The sequence below is a fragment of the Trachypithecus francoisi genome, unplaced genomic scaffold (genome assembly GCF_009764315.1).
Source record: "Trachypithecus francoisi isolate TF-2019V2 unplaced genomic scaffold, Tfra_2.0 Lachesis_group15, whole genome shotgun sequence".
NCBI classification, from domain to species: domain Eukaryota; kingdom Metazoa; phylum Chordata; class Mammalia; order Primates; family Cercopithecidae; genus Trachypithecus; species Trachypithecus francoisi.
The window spans coordinates 106,413,867-106,433,476 of NW_022681460.1; the positions used below are offsets into that span (position 1 = coordinate 106,413,867).

The 19,610-nt window shown below is 48.6% G+C and overlaps 1 protein-coding gene across 5 annotated transcripts in view; it reads left to right on the forward strand.

Moving 5' to 3' along the window:
• Positions 1-19,610, forward strand: part of TMEM114 (transmembrane protein 114) — a 63,567-nt gene that overhangs the window by 12,111 nt on the left and 31,846 nt on the right. For 2 of the 5 annotated variants that reach the window (XM_033236573.1, XM_033236570.1), the window contains exons 3-4: positions 6,483-6,620; positions 8,698-9,201. The exons of 2 other annotated variants lie outside the window; for them this stretch is intronic. In XM_033236573.1, the coding sequence (XP_033092464.1) occupies positions 6,483-6,620; positions 8,698-8,930 (371 nt within the window). In that variant the 3' untranslated portion in view covers positions 8,931-9,201. Of the gene's footprint in view, positions 1-6,482; positions 6,621-8,697; positions 9,202-19,610 lie in introns of those variants that run through there. One more of the 5 variants, XM_033236571.1, reaches the window with a different exon arrangement.

Sequence of the window (19,610 nt, forward strand, 5' to 3'; positions counted from 1 at the left end):
AGAACTGTAAGAGACCAAATTCTTGCTGCTTGGAAGCCACCCAATTTGCCTTCATGTGTTACAGTGGCCACAGGAAACTAATACCACCACCTGATCCAAGAACAAGGTCTTCCTGCCACTGCCCACCTGTTTTTCTGCATCATCACACTTATTTCCTTTGTGAGACATCACAACCTGCAATGATCTTTGTTTCCTTGCTTCCTGGCTACTCTGTCTCTTGTGCCCACCTGTGAACTTCATCAGGGCAGTGGCCTCGTTCAATGTGGTGTCCCCAGGCCCTAGGACAGGGCTTGGCCCTCACTGGGGACACTGAGGCATTTATTTCTGAATGAATGCATGTGCTCAGGGTTGAGTTCAGTGCTTTTGAAAACACTGCTGGTGTCTCATGCCTATAATGCCAGCACTTTGGGAGGCTGGGGTGGGTGGATCACTTGAGGTCAGGAGTTCAAGAGCAGCCTGACCAATATGGTGAAACGCCATCTCTACTAAAAATACAAAAATTATCCAGGAGTGGTGGCGGGCGCCTGTAGTCCCAGCTCCTCGGGAGGGTGAGACAGGAGAATTGCTTGAACCCAGGAAGTGGAGGTTGCAGTGATCTGAGATGGCACCACTGCATTCCAGCCTGGGTGACAGAGCAAGACTCCATCTCAAAAAAAAAAAAAAAAAAAAAAGAAGGAAAAAAAAGAAAACATTGCCAATCCGGAAAACAACCCTGCAGGGAGGTCTTAGGTCTTCAATTTTTTTTTTTTTGAGACGGAGTCTCGCTCTGTCACCCAGGCTGGAGTGCAGTGGCTGGATCTCAGCTCACTACAAACTCCACCTCCCGGGTTCACGCCATTCTCCTGCCTCAGCCTCCCGAGTAGCTGGGACTACAGGTGCCACCACCACGCCTGGATAATTTTTTTTTTTTTTGTATTTTTAGTTGAGATGGGGTTTCACCGTGTTAGCCAGAATGGTCTTGATCTCCTGACCTCGTGATCCGCCTGCCTCGGCCTCCCAAAGCGCTGGGGTTACAGGTGTGAGCCATCGCACCCGGCCAGGTCTTAAATATTTTTTACGAATGAGGAAATGAGGGCTCACGGAGGTGAAGGGACTTACCTAAGGTCACAGGGTCAGTAAGAGTATCTGGCTGGCTTCAGACCCAAGATCCTTCTCTCCCAAGACCATCAACAGGGAATGACAGAACTGAGGTGGAAATCCAAGGTTCAGGAAGTTTGCATTTGAGTCCAATGCAGTAGCTGCCCCCACATCATTCCTCTCTAGCTGTTGAAGGCAGACACCTTTGACAGCTTCAGGGTCTGTGGGAGAAGGAAAAGGCCAGTTAGATCTGCAGAGTAGAGGGAAGGGAAGTGGCTCTTGATGAGGGCTTGAGCCCCAGTCATCTGCTATGGTCCTTATGTCAAGATGAATATGGTCCATTTCCGTTTTTCAGATGAGAAAATCGAAGCTCAATGAGGCAGCTTGTCTGAAGTCACATGGCTAGTAAGAACCACACTCATGTCTGACTGTAAATACTCCACACTTTCCTCTAAAATTCACCGCCTTAAATGGAGGGCCTGTGATCATGTGGACTTAGCCTGGCATCTCTGAACTAACACATGGCTGTCTGAGTCTCTTAAGACACCACTTTCGCCTGACATTATAGCAATTTATGTCTACATCTGAACTTCCTTTCTGAATTATAAGTTCCAAGGAGGTGGGATTTATATCTGATTCAACTTTTTACCTCTACAATACCCATCCCAAAATAATGCACCTATTAGATGCTCAGCAAATGCTCAGTTTCCTTCCTTCCTCCCTCTCTCCCTCCCTCCCTCCCTCCCTTCCTTCCTTTTTTCCTTCTCTCATTCATTAACTCAGCCATCCATTGCACAGGGAGCATGTACTACCTTCTAGGTTCTGGGTTGCAAGTTATTGGGCATTCAGGATGTGCAAGAATACATCACAAGAAAGACATTTTCCAGGTCCTGCTGGCCTTTGATTCCTGCCACCTCTGTCCTGCTCCATCATATCCTCCCTGCTCGCCAGTGCCTGGGAGAGCCCCTGGCCCATGCCAATGCCCTCCAGCCAGAGACCACTGGGGACACCCCTGCAGTTCAAGTTGGGGTTTATTACTTATTGCAGCAAAGGAGAACACACACCATGGGGAGCCGTGGGGTGTCTCAGTAAGAGGTTGCTAGGAAGGACTTACGGGATTCGGACTTTGATCGAGTGACTTTGGAGGGTCTGAGGAGTTGGAGGTTTGCTCTGGACGGGTAATATCAGGAAGCGGAGACAATTCTGTGACCGAATATCTCAATCTTATCTACAGGGAGGCAGACTAGCTGTGTTGAGCAAGTAGGGACACTCATATTGGCTGGGAGAAAGAGGTGTGGATATTTTGTGGGTGGCACAGAGACCTTGTCTTCACCTCTGCTTAGGCAGCCTGTGGTGTGCCCTTGCTGGGCCTCATTGTGTTGTGGTCTCAGATGACCTCATCTGATGTCGGAGTTCTAAGATATTATATCCAGCAGAATACTGCAGTCTAGCTATAAGCGCCACGCCAGTTCCCAGAAACTGGAAACTGTTTCTTTATTTTTATTTATTTATTTATTTATTTTTATTTTTTAGTAGAGACGGGGTTTCACCGTGTTAGCCAGGGTGGTCTTCAACTCCTGACCTCGTGATCCACCTGGCTCGGCCTCCCAGAGTGCTGGGATTACAGGCGTGAGCCACCGCGCCCGGCCTGGAAACTGTTTCTTTCTTTGTCTCCATCACAGGGATTCACGAGAGGCTGATGAATGGGAAGCAGGTCTCATGACCTTAGATCTGTGTTTGCTTGTAACAGGTTTTCCATATTACCAAAAGGTGTGCAAGATTTCACGCACATTATTTCATTCAGATAGCCCAATATCAAGCTGAGAATAACAATGAACACTTTTAGTAGGTTTATGATGTGACAAGCACTATTCTAAGAAGTTTGTCCATTTTATCTCATCCTCAGGACACAATCCTGCGAAGTGCATACTCTTAGTATTCCCATTTAGTTGATGAGAAAACTGAGGCTTGAAAGTTATAAAGTAACTTGCCTGCAGCCCCTCAGCTAGAAGTGATAGGGCTGACATGAAAACCCTGGTGAGCATAGGTGGCAGGTGTTGCATCAGTGTTTACCGAAACAATAAATGGAGAAGTGGGGGGCCCAGTTGTCCTGGTGTATCCTGCCTGGTCCCTGTAGACACCTATGGTCAAGGTAGATAATTTAATACCATTGATGACTGTTTGATTCTCAAAAGTGTGGTTTGGATGGTCAGTCATACAGTTACTCCATCAACATGCCTGCAACAGAAGAACTGCCTGTGACTTATTTCTTTGTCTTCAATGCTCAGTGTGGAGCTAGACTCACAGCAGACACTCTTAATATGTTTGCTGACTTTAATAAGTTCTAGGAGATCAGTGGGCAGGTATTTTTACTCTTGTTTTGCCGACAAGGCTCAGAGTGGTCCAGTCATTTGTCCAAAGTCACACAGCTTGTATGGCACAGACTCTTATTCAGTGGTCTTTTGACTGTAACCCCTCACTCTGAAACTACATATCCACTATGTCCCATATAACCCAGCCCCCACAAAATTGGTGATGATGATTATTTTTATCATATCCACATTCCAAAGGGGAATATCTTCCCCAGGCGCATTCAGAGATGTGGCTAGCGATGGGAACATTTGCAAGTAGAACAGAACTTGGAATCAATATTCATGTTCTAAAACCACAATCCTGGGGAAAAAAAAAAAAACATAGCGAAGAATAGGGCACACACACAAAGAAAGCTAAACCAAATTTCAGCAGGAGATTTTACAAGTCTCTCCTGGGTAACTTGTTCTTACTCAGACATTTAATTGAATGTGGACATCAAGGCAGCTTGCAGCATGACTGCGGAACTCACATGGGGCCGCCATGGCTGCATCAGCTCTGGGAAACCTCATTAATTTCTGAATGAGAAATGATTTCCTTTCTCGGCCACAGTCTTAGATGATGGTGTGCAGGGGGTGGATTTTAAAGGACTAGGTGTTTGCATGAGCTGTGGTACTTTCCTGCCCAAGATTTTTCCCTGAAAAAGAAAGGAAGGAAGTCCATAGGTCTCATCCCCTGTAATCACATTTCATCCCAGGACAGCCCTGGGAGGAAGTTCAGTCTTGTTTTCTTGACTCACCAAAGTTAGTGCCACTTGAGGGACTGAAGACAAAGTGATTTGGTCACAGTGGAGGTCACAGACCAAATTATTATTCTCATCATCTTTATTATTGGTAGAGTTATGATTTATTTAGTGCCTGCTCTATGGGACACAAGACTGCACATCTTACTACATCGCCCCATGTTGCCCTGTGGTCTTTACAAGTATTATTCTCATGATAATTCTGTGAGCCGTATACTTTTACCTCCATTTCATAAGAAGTGGAAATGGAGGTTCTGAGTAAATACATGACATGCCTAGGACCCCACAGTCAGCCTGAATTCGAGTGCAAATAATCTGGCTCTGAAGTCTATATTTTTCATCGCCATGAGGTCATCTCTTAGGCTTCCTCAATTTTTTTTCTTATTGCCTAGAAACTGCCATATTTTTCCTGCCTGAGAGCCACACTGTCTAGCTCAAAATTCACTCATTCACTCACTCGTTCATTCAGTACGTTGGTCAACACACATCTCTTCAGCACTTACCATGTCCCAGAACAGAACCTCTGCTAGAAACTCAGGGACACAATTGTGCACAAGGAAATAAGATCAAATAAAATCCTCCTTGCCAAGGAACTCATGTAATGTCAGGTGAGACATAAAAGTGACTCAGATGCCCTCAACACTAGGTAATAAATGCCTGTCCCTATGGGGTGCTGAGGGGGCACAGAGGAAGGGCACTTGACTGGATGGACAGTGGTGAATATAGAGTAAGGAAAGACTTCCCGGAACAAACGATGCTTAGCCTGTACTAAAGGATGAAAAGAAAGTATTTATTTTTATACTGAAGGATGAGAAGAAAGTATTTATTTTCATACCTATCCTACTGCCAAAAGGATTTAAAGATGTTTGGCACCCAGCTCATAGTAAACAACCAATACGCATTTGGTAAATGAAGGATGGATAAAAAAATAACTTTGCACTTGTTTCCCTTTTTTCTTTGGCTGCTGGGAAGCTCAGAGCCAAAGTAGTGGCAGAGGTATAGACCCTGAAACCTTAGACTTCCTCCTTTCCTCTTCCTCTTCCTCCATTCAGCCCCCACCATGGGTCTTGACTTTCATGTCATTCATTCTTTTCTACTTGCTGATTTTATAGATTATATTAATATTTGTCTTTGACTGTTTGGGCTTGGGAGTTCTCTAGAATTGGTCCCAGATCTTATTAAAGAGGAGGCAAGAGAAATACATTCAATGCAGGACTGTTCTCCAGGTGGATCCGTTCGGCTTTGCAATCCAGGGACAGCATCTTCCCCTTCACTTTGGTTATCCTACACATCATGTGGTCTTCATGCCCTGAGAATAACAGTGTCCCCTTTAGTTCTCTCAATGTCCAAAGCCCTTCATCCACAGAGTCCCTGCTCCCCCATCCCATCCAAAAAGCTTGCATGATGCAATCAAGGTGCTGGCAAAAACTTTAAACAAAACAAAACCCAAAAAGCTTGCACGAGGCTCCTCCTTGTGGCAACAAATACGTTCTTGTAGAGAACGGGGCGGGCACTCCGGTCAGTGAAGCCAGCCTTGGGAGAAGGATAACTTCTAAATGATCAGCAAGTGCTGTCCCCAAATGCCATGCTAAAGACCACAGTGGCTTTGAGATCTCTTAAGGTCCCATGGCTGTGGAGGCAGAGCCAAGCACAAACCACGCCCGCCATCCCCCAATCCCAAGTACTCCCTAACACCCAGCTCTTGTAATGAATAATTAATGATGTGTGTGAGCATCTGCATTGTGGCTCCCCCCTTGTTAGAAACCAGCTCTGGCCAGGCACAGTGGCTCACACCTGTCATGCCAGCACTTTGGGAGGCCAAGGTAGGAGCATCGCTTGAGCCCAGGAGTTTGAGACCAGTCTGGGTGACATATCAAGACCTCATCTTTACCAAAAATCAAAAAATTAGCCGGGTGTGGTGGTGCACACCTGCAATCCCAGCTACTCGGGCAGCTGAGGTGAAAGGTTCCCTTAAGCCCAGGAGGTTGAGGCTGCAGTGAGTCATGGTCATGCCATTGTACTCCAGCCTGGGTGACAGAGCAACACCCTGTCTCAAAAACAAAACAAACAATAACAAACAACAACAACAAAGCACACAGCCTTGCACACGATGAGCCTCAACCACTGTTGCCATGGTCATCATTATCATCAGAAACAGTAGAAGTAATACTCACAGGGGCAGTGACAGTGTGGATTTTCCCCAGCTCCAGTAGGTGCTCGGGAAGTGTTTGTTGATTGAATGAAGGATGTTAGTAACTCTCCTCTGCCTGGTATCCTCTCTGTCTCTTCTAAGCCATGCATGGGACGTTTGTGATTCTGCTGCCGCTCAGCCTGATCCTGATGGTTTTTGGGGGGATGACAGGGTTTCTGAGCTTCCTCCTCCGAGCCTACCTCCTCCTTCTGCTCACTGGAACTCTCTTCCTCTTTGGAGGTAGGTGCCCACCCTGCCTGGGGCTCTGGCTTGTGGTCTGGGGGTTGGGCAGTGGCTACTGTGTATGAGCCCTCAGGAAAGGAGGGGGATCCCAGGACCTCATGGGGTTCATTTTCCCCTTCTGGGATATCAGTTGGAAGAGATGAGTGGTTTCCAGTCCAGAATCACTTTGTCTCTGGTTCCAAGACAGGAGCAGTGCAGAGGGAGCAGCTTCCAAGAATCGTTTTTATTATTTCACCAAAGAAGCCGCATATATTACCTTTGCCCGAACTCGTGATGCTTCAAGCTTTAGGGCTGTGAGCTGGCAAGAGACCATTGCTCCAGCCACCCTCAAGCTCCCCTGCTGATCAGCCATTGTGATAGATACTGCTTTGATTGACTAAAAAACGGGCATGTCCAGGCTCAGAAAGACAAACACCTCATGATCTCCTTTCTATGTAGAATCCAGAAGAGTCAAATTCACAGAAACAGAGAATGGAACAGGCTGGTGGGCCGGGGCGTAGTGGGGAGATGTTGGTCAAAGAACACACAATTTCAGTTCAAAAGGAGGAAGTCCAGTGACCTCTTGGGCATCATAGTCACAGCAGTTAACAGCAGCCTATTGTGTTCCTGAAAATCGCTGAGAGTAGATTTTAGTGCTCACCACACACAAAAGCAATGCTAAGTATGTGAGGCCGTGCCTGTGTTGAATAGCTTGACTGAGCCATTCCACAGTGTACACACGCATATCAAACCCTTGTGCCGTGCACCGTAAATACATACAATTTTTACTTGTCAAGTAAACAGCAGCACACATAAAAACAAGACGAAACAAAACAACAGGTGGACAGACATTGGCTAGGTTCGCACCATTGGTTGGTTCAGTGGACCAGAGGTTTTGAAAAATAGGACCTGGCACGTGGCTGGCTGCCTTAGGGCTCCCTGTATCCCTGTGTATTTGAAATGTTCCTTAAAAAAAAAAAAAAAACAGCAGTGATGACATGCTGGAATCCACAGAGGGAAAAAAGCAAAAGGGATGTCTGGAGGTGAAAATATTGCAAAGCTCTCATTTCCTCTAACCACTCACTATTATTATTAATACTAGCATTCATAGTTCACCCAATGACAAATTCTCAAAACCAGCACTGCCTGGTAGAAGTTTCTGTGACGGTGGAGAAGTTCCCTAATCCGTGCCGAGCATCGGGAGCTGCAAACCAGGCCAGGGCAGTGAGTGCTGATGGGGGACTGAGCTGTTAACTTTATTTAAATTAATTAACTTAAATTTAAATAGCCATGTGTAACTGGCCAGTGGCTATTGTACTGGACCATGTGGCTCAAATCTAATATCTGTGGAAAACCGCCATGGGCCAGGCACCATTCTAGGTGCTGGGGAATTGAAAATGAGCAAAACCAACATGAGCGTCTGCCCTCTGGAGACTCATGGGAGACAGATGTTAGTTAAATAATTACACAAACACGCCTGCAATCCCAGCACTTCGGGAGGCTGAGACAGGCGGATCACTTGAGGTCAGGAGTTTGAGACCAGCCTGGCCAATATCATGAAACCCTGTCCCTACTAAAAACACAAAAATTGGCCAGGCGTGGTGGTGGGCACCTGTAGTCCCAGCTACTCAGGAGGCTGAGGCAGGAGAATAGCTTGAACCTGGGAGGCAGAGGTTGCAGCGCAGCAAGCTGAGATTGCAGCAAGCTGAGATTGCACTACTGCACCACCGCACTGGGCAATAGAGTGAGACTCCGTCTCAAAAAAAAAAAAAAAAATTACACAAACGAATGCAAAGTTGCAATTGTGACCCAGGCAGTGATGGGCAGCTGTATGGTGCTGTGGAATCACTGCTCAGGCAAGTCCAGGAATCGAAGCCTGAGCTGCAATGTGCAGGCTGAGTAGGAGTTGCTGATGACAGGCAGAGAAGCAGGGGTGAGTGCATCTAGTGGGGAGATCAGCAGGCGCAAAGGTCCTGCGGCAGGAAGGAACGAGGACGCTGGACGTCGGGCAGCGTGGCTGGGCAGGGCGAGGAGGTGGACGGGAGTGCTGGGGCGGGGTGGGGGTTGATCTGCTCTCCCTTTGCCCTCCCTGCAGCCATGGTGACCCTCGCTGGGATCAGCGTCTACATAGCATATTCAGCCGCCGCCTTCCGGGAGGCTCTGTGTCTCCTGGAGGAGAAGGCCCTCCTGGACCAGGTGGACATCCACTTCGGCTGGTCCCTGGCCCTGGGTTGGATCAGCTTCATCGCGGAGCTGCTCACCGGGGGGGCTTTCCTGGCAGCAGCCCGTGAGCTCAGCCTGAGACGGAGGCAGGACCAGGCCATATGAGCCTGGGCGCTGGGTCATGAAGGGGAGGGAGGGGTTTGGCCCCGGAGCTTCATGGGCCCATCTTCATGGGCTGCGGCCTCCTCTTCCTCAAAGGCCACTCGGGGAGGCCAGGCACCCCCTCGTCCCCAAAAAATCCCCGCGGACTAAGCTCGGGGCCTGGCTGTTATCCTAGTGCCTGTGTGCTCCTGTCCGTGTGTGTCTGTGTGGCCTGGAGGAGCCTGAGGGAGTGCCAAACCTCTTTACAAGAAATAAAAACGATCCTTTAATCACACACACAGTCTTACAGATTGCAAAGTCCTTGCGCCCCCTCCGACTTCATTTCCTTCTCACCCGTGTCCCTTGGATCAGCTCCTTGGCGGACCTGAGAAAGGGAGAGGGCACCTTACCTCCCGGGCCCTGTACTGCATTGAGCTCTTTCTGAGGAGCTTTGGCCTGGAGCTCCTTTTACTCTAAAATAACTCTGGTATGACATTGGCTTTCTGCAGGGTCGGGTTAGGTCTGCAATATGAAGCTGCAAGACTCCCAAGAGGCTGGCCAATTGATAGAGCGCTCTTTGAGGCTAATCATACCTTTTCCATCCTCCCCCAGAAAAATGCAGTCCTCCTTTCATCCTGGTGTTCTGCCCCCGGGAATGGGATCCACCTCCAGGTCCCCTGGGGCAGTGCTGTTCACATTTAGCGTGCCTGAGTCTCTATGGGCTTGTTGGTACTCACAGGCTGATGCCACCCCCAGGGTGTCTGAGCCAGGAGGACGGGGTGAAGCCCAAGAACTCACATTTCTTTCTTTTTTTTTTTTTTGTTTTTGAGATGGAGTCTCGCTCTGTCACCCAGGCTGGAGGGCAGCGGGGCAATCTCAGCTCACTGCAAGCTCCGCCTCCCAGGTTTACGCCATTCTCCTGTCTCAGCCTCCTGGAGTAGCTGGGACTACAGGCGCCTGCCACCACGTCCGGCTAATTTTTTGTATTTTTAGTAGAGACGGGGGTTTCACTGTGTTAGCCAGGATGGTCTGAATTTTTCTGACCTCGTGTTCCGCCCACCTCAGCCTCCCAAAGTGTCGGGATTACAGGCGTGAGCCACCGCGCCCGGCAGGAACTCACATTTCTAACTAGCTTCCAGGCGAGGCTGAGGCTTCTGGCCCAGAGCCACACTTTGCATAAATGCTGAGGTGGGGTGTTAAGTGACAGAGAAGGGTTGTCACCTTGCTGCTCTTAGAATCACCTGAATATCTTCCCAAAATCCTGCTGCTCTGGCTACATCCTTGATCTAATATTCTCTAGGGATAGTGTCCAGCCATCAGTGTTTTTTAAGAGCTCTCCAGGCTATTCTAACCCGAAACCATGGCTGAGATTCTGCTCCTGTAAGATTCTAAGTCATGAGATGTAGGGAAGGGCCCGGGGAGCCTTTGGCTTAGGAAACTCTGGGAGGTGCTGACGGTTTGGGGAATACTGATGTGGATTAAAAGATGACAACACCATTATCAACAATATGACATCATCATCTTCATCATGACATCATCATCACCATAACATCAACATTGCCATCATCATAGCTGACACCCACTGAGTACTTTCTATGCACCTGTGGTATTCTCAATGCCAGTCGGTCAGTCAGTCATTCAACAAACACCTAAAGGAAGGCTAGTACACACCAGCAACTAGGGGGCAGTGACTCCTCCAGACCCAGCCCTTGCTATCTGGGGTGCCACATGGTTGAGCAGAGAGACACATATGAAATATGAAGCCTGGTATGAGGACTAGGAGATAAGCAAAGCAGGGTACAGATGAGGAAACTGAGGCATCAGCAGGTTAACATAGCTGGACTAAGGGGATAAGGAGAGAAAGAGATGCAACTGGAAGTAAAATTCAGAACTGCCTGATCCCAAGATGGTCCTCCCTGGATTTCCACCAACACCTGTACTTCTTCACTGGCTGGCTGCTCCTGGGTTCAGCACTTTGCTGCGATGTCCCTGTCTAACTGGAAAGGCGCAAATGAGTGGCTTACTCACATGGCGGCATGGGCCTAAACGAGCGCTATTGGAAAATCAGTTGCTAGGCTGGGGAAAAGAAACTTTTTGCAAAGTGAGGGCAACCATGCTACCGAAAGGGCGGTCTCTGCTTCCATCTGCTGGTCATATTATGGAACTGCTCCAGAGGCAAGATTTGATTCCCAAATTCAAAAAACACGTGTTCAGCCCTCCTAGCGCCCAAGTGCTGGATTAAAGACTGCACCGCCAGGGTCCTCAGCTGGGCGATTCTCTCCCCCACCTGACATTTGGCAATGTTTGGAGACAGTTTTGGTTGTTCTTAGTGCGTGTGGGGAGTGGTATTACTGGCATCTCCAGTGGGAAGAGGCCAGGGATGCTTCTCAATGTCCTGTGATGCTCAGAACATCTGGTCCCACATGTCCACCTTGGGACATGCTGAGACACTCTGCTAAGCAAGCAACAATGAACAATAACAAACCAAAACATGTGCACTCCAGGATCTGACAACGTCAAAGAATCTCATTCATTCCCCCATCCATTCATGCTTTCCATAAATGCCTGCCAGATACCTACTATGTGTCAGAGACTGTTCCAGGGCCTGGGGACACATGAATGGGGGTGGCCAAGAAGATCTCCACCCTTCGTAGCTCACATGGGAACAGACGATAAACACATGAACCAATAATGTATCTGAGAGATTCAGACAGTGATTAGTGTTGTGACGAAAACAAAACGGGGCAATGAGGCTGGGCGCCATGGCTCACACCTGTGATCCCGGCACTTTGGGAGGCCAAGGCAGGCAGGTCACCTGACGTCAGGAGTTCGAAACTAGCCTGGCCAACATGGTGAAACTCCGTCTCTACTAAAAATAAAAAAAAAAATAAATAAAAAATAAATTGCCGGCTGTGGCGGCACGCGCCTGTAATCCCAGCTACTCGGGAGGCTGAGGCAGGAGAATCACTTGAACCCAGGAAGCGGAGGTTACAGTGAGCCGAGATCACACCACTGCGCTCACTCCAGCCTGGGCAACAAAGCAAGACTCTGTCTCAAAAACAAAAAACAAAAAATAAAACGAAACAAAAGACAGGGTGATGGGATGAAAGGTGTCTGGGAGAAATGCACCTCCAGAGAGGACAATCAGAAAGGGCCTCTTGGAGGAGGTGGCATTGTACTGAGACCCGCATGAAGAACTTACCTGCAGTTAGTGAAACTGTAGACCAGGCAGGTGACAGCACACGCAGAGGCCCTGAGGTGGGAGGAAGCTTCTGTGTTTGAGGGAAACAGAGAGGGTTGAAGGAAAGAAATAGGAAGTGAAGGTAGAGGCGGGAAGGGAGAAGGCAGTGGGCGGTGCCCATGGCCCGTGGTAAGGAGGCGCTGATGATTAAGTGGGGTTGGGATGCTGTTCTGTTCTGTTCTGTTCTGTTCTATCCTGATCCGTTCTGATCTGTTCTATTCTATTCTTATCCATTCTGATCTGTTCTGTTCTATTCTGATCCTTTTTTTTTTTTTTTTTGAGACTGAGTCTAGCTCTGTCACCCAGGCTGGGGTGCAGTGGCGCAATCTCGGCTCACTGCAGCCTCCACTTCCCAGGTTCAAGTGATTCTCCTGCCTCAGCCCTCCGAGCAGCTGGGACTACAGGTGCGCACCACCATGCACCATGCCTGGCTAATTTTTTGTATTTTTAGTAGAGATGGGGTTTCACCGTGTTAGCCAGGATGGTCTCAATCTCCTGAGCTCATGATCCACCTACCTCGGCTTCCCAAAGTGCTGGGATTACAGACGTGAGCCACCGTGCCCGGCCCGATCCATTCTGTTTTGATCTGTCCTGCTCTATTCTAATCCATTTGGATCGGTTCTGTTCTATTCTGATCCATTTTGTTCTGATGTGTTCTGTTCCATCCTGTCTTGTCCTCTCCTCTTCTATTTTTCCGTTCCACTTGGACTCTATCTTGAGAGCGATGTGCCTTTAAGACAGTGGTTCTCAAACCTGGCTTTATATTAGCATCACGTGGGGGGACTTATTAAAAAAACAACCAGTTGCTAACACTTGGGCCCTAATGGAGCCAAATGCAGTCAGACACTCGAGGGCAGACCTGGGCACTGTTATTTTCACAAAGTTCCCCAGGTGATTCTGCTGTGCAGGGGAGGTGAGAACCATAGCTGTAAGACCGTTAGGTCTGTTGTGTGAATGGACCGCCCTGCAGAGGTGGGAGTGGATACAGGAAGTCCAGGGAGGTGCCTCCCAGGGCCAGATGAGAGGAGGGAGAACTCGGAGCAGGTGGAGGTGTGGTCGGATCCAGGTGTGCTGGACTAACCAGGGGGTTAGAGGAGGGGATTTATACTCATGAGAAGGTAAAAAGGAGGAGGAAGAGGGACTAGGGTGCCTGTCCCTTTGCTGGGGAGGCTCAGCCCGGATTTCTCCCCTCAGGTCCAGACCTGACTGGAACCCCTGGCAAATAACTGGCCGCTCTCTTTCTCTCAGAGAGGGTGGTCTATCTGGCAAAGAAGATCCATTCATTTATTCACTCACTCATTTATTCACTCGTCATCTACCCATCCATTTATTTACTCACTCATTTCTTCACTTATTTATATATTCATGCACACATTCAGTCTTTGCTCATTCATAAGTTCACTCGCTTATACCTGTCCCATGCTTCATTCATTCACTCACTTATTCGTTCATTTATTCATACATTTTCCGATTAATCCATTCACTTTTCCAACTGCGCATCCATCCACCCATCCATCATTATCCATCCATTTGCTAACTCACTCACTCATTCACTTATTCACTCAGTCATTCATTTACTCATTCACTCACTCATTCACTCACTCATTCACTCCCTCACTCCCTCACTCATTCACTCCCTCACTCATTCACTCACTCATTCTCTCCCTCACTCCCTCACTCACTCATTCTCTCCCTCACTCCCTCACTCACTCATTCACTCACTCATTCTCTCCCTCACTCACTCATTCACTCACTCACTTATTTGCTCAGTCACTCATTCACTTACTCATTCACTCCCTCACTCATTCACTCCCTCGCTCATTCACTCACCCATTCCCTCACTCACTCATTCCCTCACTCACTCATTTACTCACTCATTCACTCCTTCACTAATTCACTCCCTCACTCACTGATTCATTCACTCACTCACTCATTCACTCACTCATTCCCTTACTCATTTGTTCACTCACTTGTTCACTCACTCACTCATTTACTCATTCACTCCCTCACTCATTCACTCCCTCACTCATTCACTCCCTCACTCATTCACTCACTCATTCTCTCCCTCACTCACTCATTCTCTCCCTCACTCCCTCACTCACTCATTCACTCACTCATTCTCTCCCTCACTCACTCATTCACTCACTCACTTATTTGCTCAGTCACTCATTCACTCACTCATTCACTCCCTCACTCATTCACTCCCTCACTCATTCACTCACCCGTTCCCTCACTCACTCATTCCCTCACTCACTCATTTACTCACTCATTCACTCCTTCACTAATTCACTCCCTCACTCACTGATTCATTCACTCACTCACTCATCACTCACTCATTCCCTCACTCATTTGTTCACTCACTTGTTCACTCACTCACTCATTTACTCATTCACTCACTCATTCACTCACTCATTCCCTCACTCATTCATTCACTCACTCACTCATTTACTCATTGCCTCCCTCCCATCCCTCACTCATTCATTCACTCACTCACTCATTTACTCATTCCCTCCTTCATTCACTCACTCATTCCATCCCTCCCTCCCTCACTCACTCATTCACTCCCTCACTCACTCATTCACTCACTCACTCATTCACTCTTTCATTTCCTTATTCATTCACTCATTTATTCATTCATTCACTCATTCCCTCCTTCCCTCCCTCCCTCACTCAGTAATTTACTCACTCATTCACTCACTCACTCACTCATTTACTTATTCCCTCCCTCATTCACTCACTCATTCCCTCCCTCCCTCACTCATTCACTCACTCATTCCCTCCTTCCCTCACTCATTTACTCATTCACTCACTCATTCACTCATTCATTCACTCACTCATTCCGTCACTCATTCATTCAGTCATTTACTCATTCACTCACTCATTCAGTATTCACTCACTCATTCCCTCACTCATTCATTCATTCCCTCACTAATTCCTCCCTCACTCATTCATTCACTCACTCTCTCATTACTACTTCATTTATTCACTCGTTTATTCACTTACTCATTCACTCCCTCACTCATCACTTGCTCACTCACTTGTTCATATATTATTTATTCATTCACTTGCTCATTCATATGTTCATTGACTCATTCATTCAACAGTGACTTACTTGATGCCTGAGGGACCAGTGCTGTTTGAAACACCAAGGATTTAACAGTGAACAAAAGTGACTCAAAACCTGCCTTTTGAAGCTGACATTCCAGGGCCTGTGTGTGTGTGTGTATGAGTGCACGGGTATAACACACAGTAAACATGGCTGGTGGAATGTGGGGTATACTTCCTGGTAAGAAGTTCTATAGGCCGGGCGTGGTGGCTCAAGCCTGTAATCCCAGCACTTTGGGAGGCCGAGGCGGGTGGATCACGAGGTCAGGAGATCAAGACCATCCTGGCTAACACGGTGAAACCCCGTCTCTACTAAAAATACAGAAAAAACTAGCCGGGCCTGGTGGCGGCGCCTGTAGTCCCAGCTACTCTGAGGCTGAGGCGGGAGAATGGCGGGAACCCGAGAGGTGGAGCTTGCAGTGAGCTGAGATCCGGCCACTGCACTCCAACCTGGGCCACAGAGCGAGACTCCGTCTCAAAAGAAAAAAAAAAAAAGAAGTTCTATAAAGCAGATAGGGAGAAAGTAGCAGGGAAGGGTGTGTTGTACAATGAATATAATGTGCTGTCCAGTCTTTTGAGAGACCAGCAACTCTTCCTCCTAATTTTGCCTTGATTAATTAGCTCAATAAGTGTTGCCCAAGCCTGTGCTGTAGGCAAGGGAAGGGGAATCTCCCTAGGGCTGGACATACAGGGGCAGAGTGTAAACCCAGTGATATGGTTTGTCTGTGTTCCCACCCAAATCTCATGTTGAATTGTAGCTCCCAGAATTCCCACATGTCGTGGGAGGGACCCTGTGGGAGATCATCAAATCATGGGGCAGTTTCCCCCATACTGTTCTCATGGTAGCGAGTAAGTCTCATGAAACCTGACGGTTTTTTTAAGAGTTTCCCTTTTTGCTTGGCTCTCATTCTCTCTCTCGCCTGTGGCGACATAAGACGTGCCTTTCAACTTCTGCCATGATCGTGAAGCCTTTCCAGCCATGTAGGACTGTGAGTCCATTCAACCTCTTTTTCTTTTCTTTTTTTTTTTTTTTTTTGAGATGAAGTCTCACTCTGTCGCCCAGGCTGGAGTGCAGTGGCCGGATCTCAGCTCACTGCAAGCTCCGCCCCCCGGGTTTACGCCATTCTCCTGCCTCAACCTCCCGAGTAGCTGGGACTACAGGCGCCCGCCACCTCGCCTGGCTACTTTTTTGTATTTTTTAGTAGAGACGGGGTTTCACCGTATTAGCCAGGATGGTCTCGATCTCCTGACCACGTGATCTGCCTGTCTCGGCCTCCCAAAGTGCTGGGATTACAGGCTTGAGCCACCACGCCTGGCCTCAACCTCTTTTTCTTAATAATTTACCCAGTCTCAGGTACCTCTTTACCAGCAGTGTGAGAACAGACTAATACACCCAGTCTCAGTCCCCAATGCTGACTTTGGTCCTTTCTCCTGCAGGTGAACGTTGGGACTGATGGGGGATCCCAGACATAGTGAGGGCCCCCTGGAAACTTGCCAAGCATGTTCTCATGCCCTGAGTGGCAGACAGGAACCTGAGGTTCACAGAAGGAGAAGACTTGCTCTGGTAGAGGCTGATAGTGAGAGAAACCGGGATGAGACTCGAACTCTGGCCCCAGAATCTCCCTTTGACATCTCGGGCTGCCTCCCTCCCTTTCTCCCTTGAGAATAAACAACCTGCCTTTTGGAACCTGCAGGAAGTGCCTCCTCTGTGCACAGCCCCTAGTCGCTGAGGATGGGCCACCCTGGCTTGCAAACCTTTGTTTACATGGTAGAGCACTTTACAGTTTCCAGGGCAAGTTCCAAGGCTCATGTCACCCTTGCCACTGTCCTCCAAGGAGAGAATGCCCACCATTGCTCCCACTAATGGACAAGCCAACAGAAACTCAGGGAGGTCAAGGATGCATCCAAGATCATTGGCCAGGTCAGGAATGGTGGCTCACACCTGTAGTCCCAACAATTTGGAAGGCCAGGCAGGACAGGAGGATCGCGTGAGCCCGTGAGTTTGAGACCAGCCTAAGCAACATAGCAAGACCCCATCTCTACAAAAAAAAAAAAAAAAAAAAAGCCGGATTTGGTGGCATGCACCTGTAGTCCCAGCTGCTCAGGAGGCTGAGGCGGGGGGACTGAGCCTAGGAGGTCGAGGCTGCAGTGAGCTGTGATGGCACCACTGCACTCCAGCCTTGGTAACAGAGTGAAACCCTGTCTCAAACAACAACAATAACCACAACAAGATCGTTAGCCAGAAGTTTGCAGAACAGAGACTCAAAGCCAGGTCTTCTGAGTGCCCAGCTAAGCCGCCCACTTCTGCCTCCCATTCAGCCACCCCAGGCTCCCAACTTCCCACCCTTGGGGTCTAAAGAGCCCCACAGGGAACTCAGTCCTTGTCCTGGTGCTGCAGCTTCTGTGTCATGGAAACCTGGGCTTCACGCACATGCAGCTCCTCCATCATCAGCAGCACGAAGTCAGCAGCATCACAACTGCAGGGCTCAGGCACCTTCTCCTTGTGAGGGTGGCATGGGGCTTCTGTTAGAACATCTGCGTCTGTCCCATATTCATTTCTATTTCCTCAATGAAATGCTTCTTTTAACAGAGTACTCAGAGCCCCACAAGAGGAACAACGCTTTGATGACTGATAAAATATTCATGCATTGAAAAAGCTGACTCCTCATCCCCTTCCACCTTTGTTCCTTGGTGGAGTTTGCTCCCTCCTGCACCTACTGGATTGCTGGGTCCTTGCTTAGAAGTAGCAGCTCAGGGAGCCCATGGCAGGCCGAGGATTCACTTGTAATGCTTGAGGTAGCCATTGTTTTTTCTCCACACCTGGGACGTTGGTCCTGATGTGTGTGATGGAAGCAGCTAGTATCAGAACTGGTTGGAATTAAGGCCGGATTCGGTGGCTCACGCCTGTAATCTTAGCGTTTTGGGAGGCTAAGGTGGGCGGGTCACTTGAGGTCAGGACTTAGGGACGAGCCTGGCCAACGCGGTGAAACCCCGTCTCTACTGAAAATACAAAAATCATCTGGGTATGGTAGCGCACGCCTGTAGTCCCAGCTACCTGGGAGGCTGAGGCAGGAAAATCTCTTGAACCTGGGAGGCGGAGGTTGCAGTGAGCCGAGATCGCACCACTGCACTCTAGCCTTGGTGACAGAGTGAGCTCCATCTCAAAAATACAAACAAACAAACAAACAAACAAAAACAGGCCGGGCGCTGTGGCTTATGCCTGTGATCCCAGCACTTTGGGAGGCTGAGACGAGGTCAGGAGATCAAGCCCATCCTGGCTAACATGGTGAAACCGTGTCTCCACTAAAAATACAGAAAAAATTAGCTGGGCATGGTGGCACGTGCCTGTAGTCCCAGCTACTTGGGAGGCTAAGGCAGGAGAATCACTTGAACCCGGGAGGCAGAGGTTGCAGTGAGCTGAGATCACGCCATTGCACTCCAGCCTGGGTGACAGAGTAAACTCCATCCCCCCACCCCGCCCAAAAAAAAAAAGAACTGGGTGTAATCATATTAGCATCTGATCTTCCACCTTCTGTCAATGGGACCCTGAGAGGCAGGGTGACATGCTCAGGGCGGGTGTTGTAGTTGCCTACCTAAAGAGGGGACTGTTGTGGGTTCCAGCATGTGCCCCCAAAACATCATGTTGAAATTGTAACTTCAGTACCTGTAAATGTGACCTTACTTAGGAAAAGGGGTCTTTACAGGTGTAATTGCTATAGTTAAGATGAAGTTATATTGGATTGGGGTGGGCCCTAAATCCAATGGCTGGTGTCTTTTTAAGAAGACCATGTGAGGGTGGAGAGATACGCAGAGAAAAGGTCACGTGCAGGCAGAGGCGGGGGTTGGAGTGATGCTGGCACAAGCCAAGGAGCACCTGGAGCCACCAGGAGCTGGAATAGGCAATGAAGGATCCTCCACTGGAGTCCTCAGAGGGTGCACGGCCCGCCTGACAGCTTGATTTTGAACTTTGTTGTTTTTTCTTTTTCTTTTTGAGACGGAGTCTCTGTTGCCCAGGCTGGAGTGAAGTGGCGTATGCTCACTGCAACCTCTGCTTCTCAGGTTCAAGTGATTCTCCTGCCTCAGCCTCCCCAGTAGCTGGGATTACAGGCACGCACCACACACCCGGCTAATTTCTGTATTTTTAGTAGAGACGGGGTTTCACTATGTTGATCAGGCTGGTCTTAAACTCCTGACCTCAGGTGATCCACCTGCCTCAGCCTCCCAAAGTGCTGGGATGACAGGCGTGAGCCACCGTGCCTGGGCTGATTTTGAACTCTGGACCTTCAGAATTGTGAGAGAATACATTGCTGTTGTTTTACGCCACCTAATTTGTGGTGGTTTGTTAGGGCAGCTCTAGG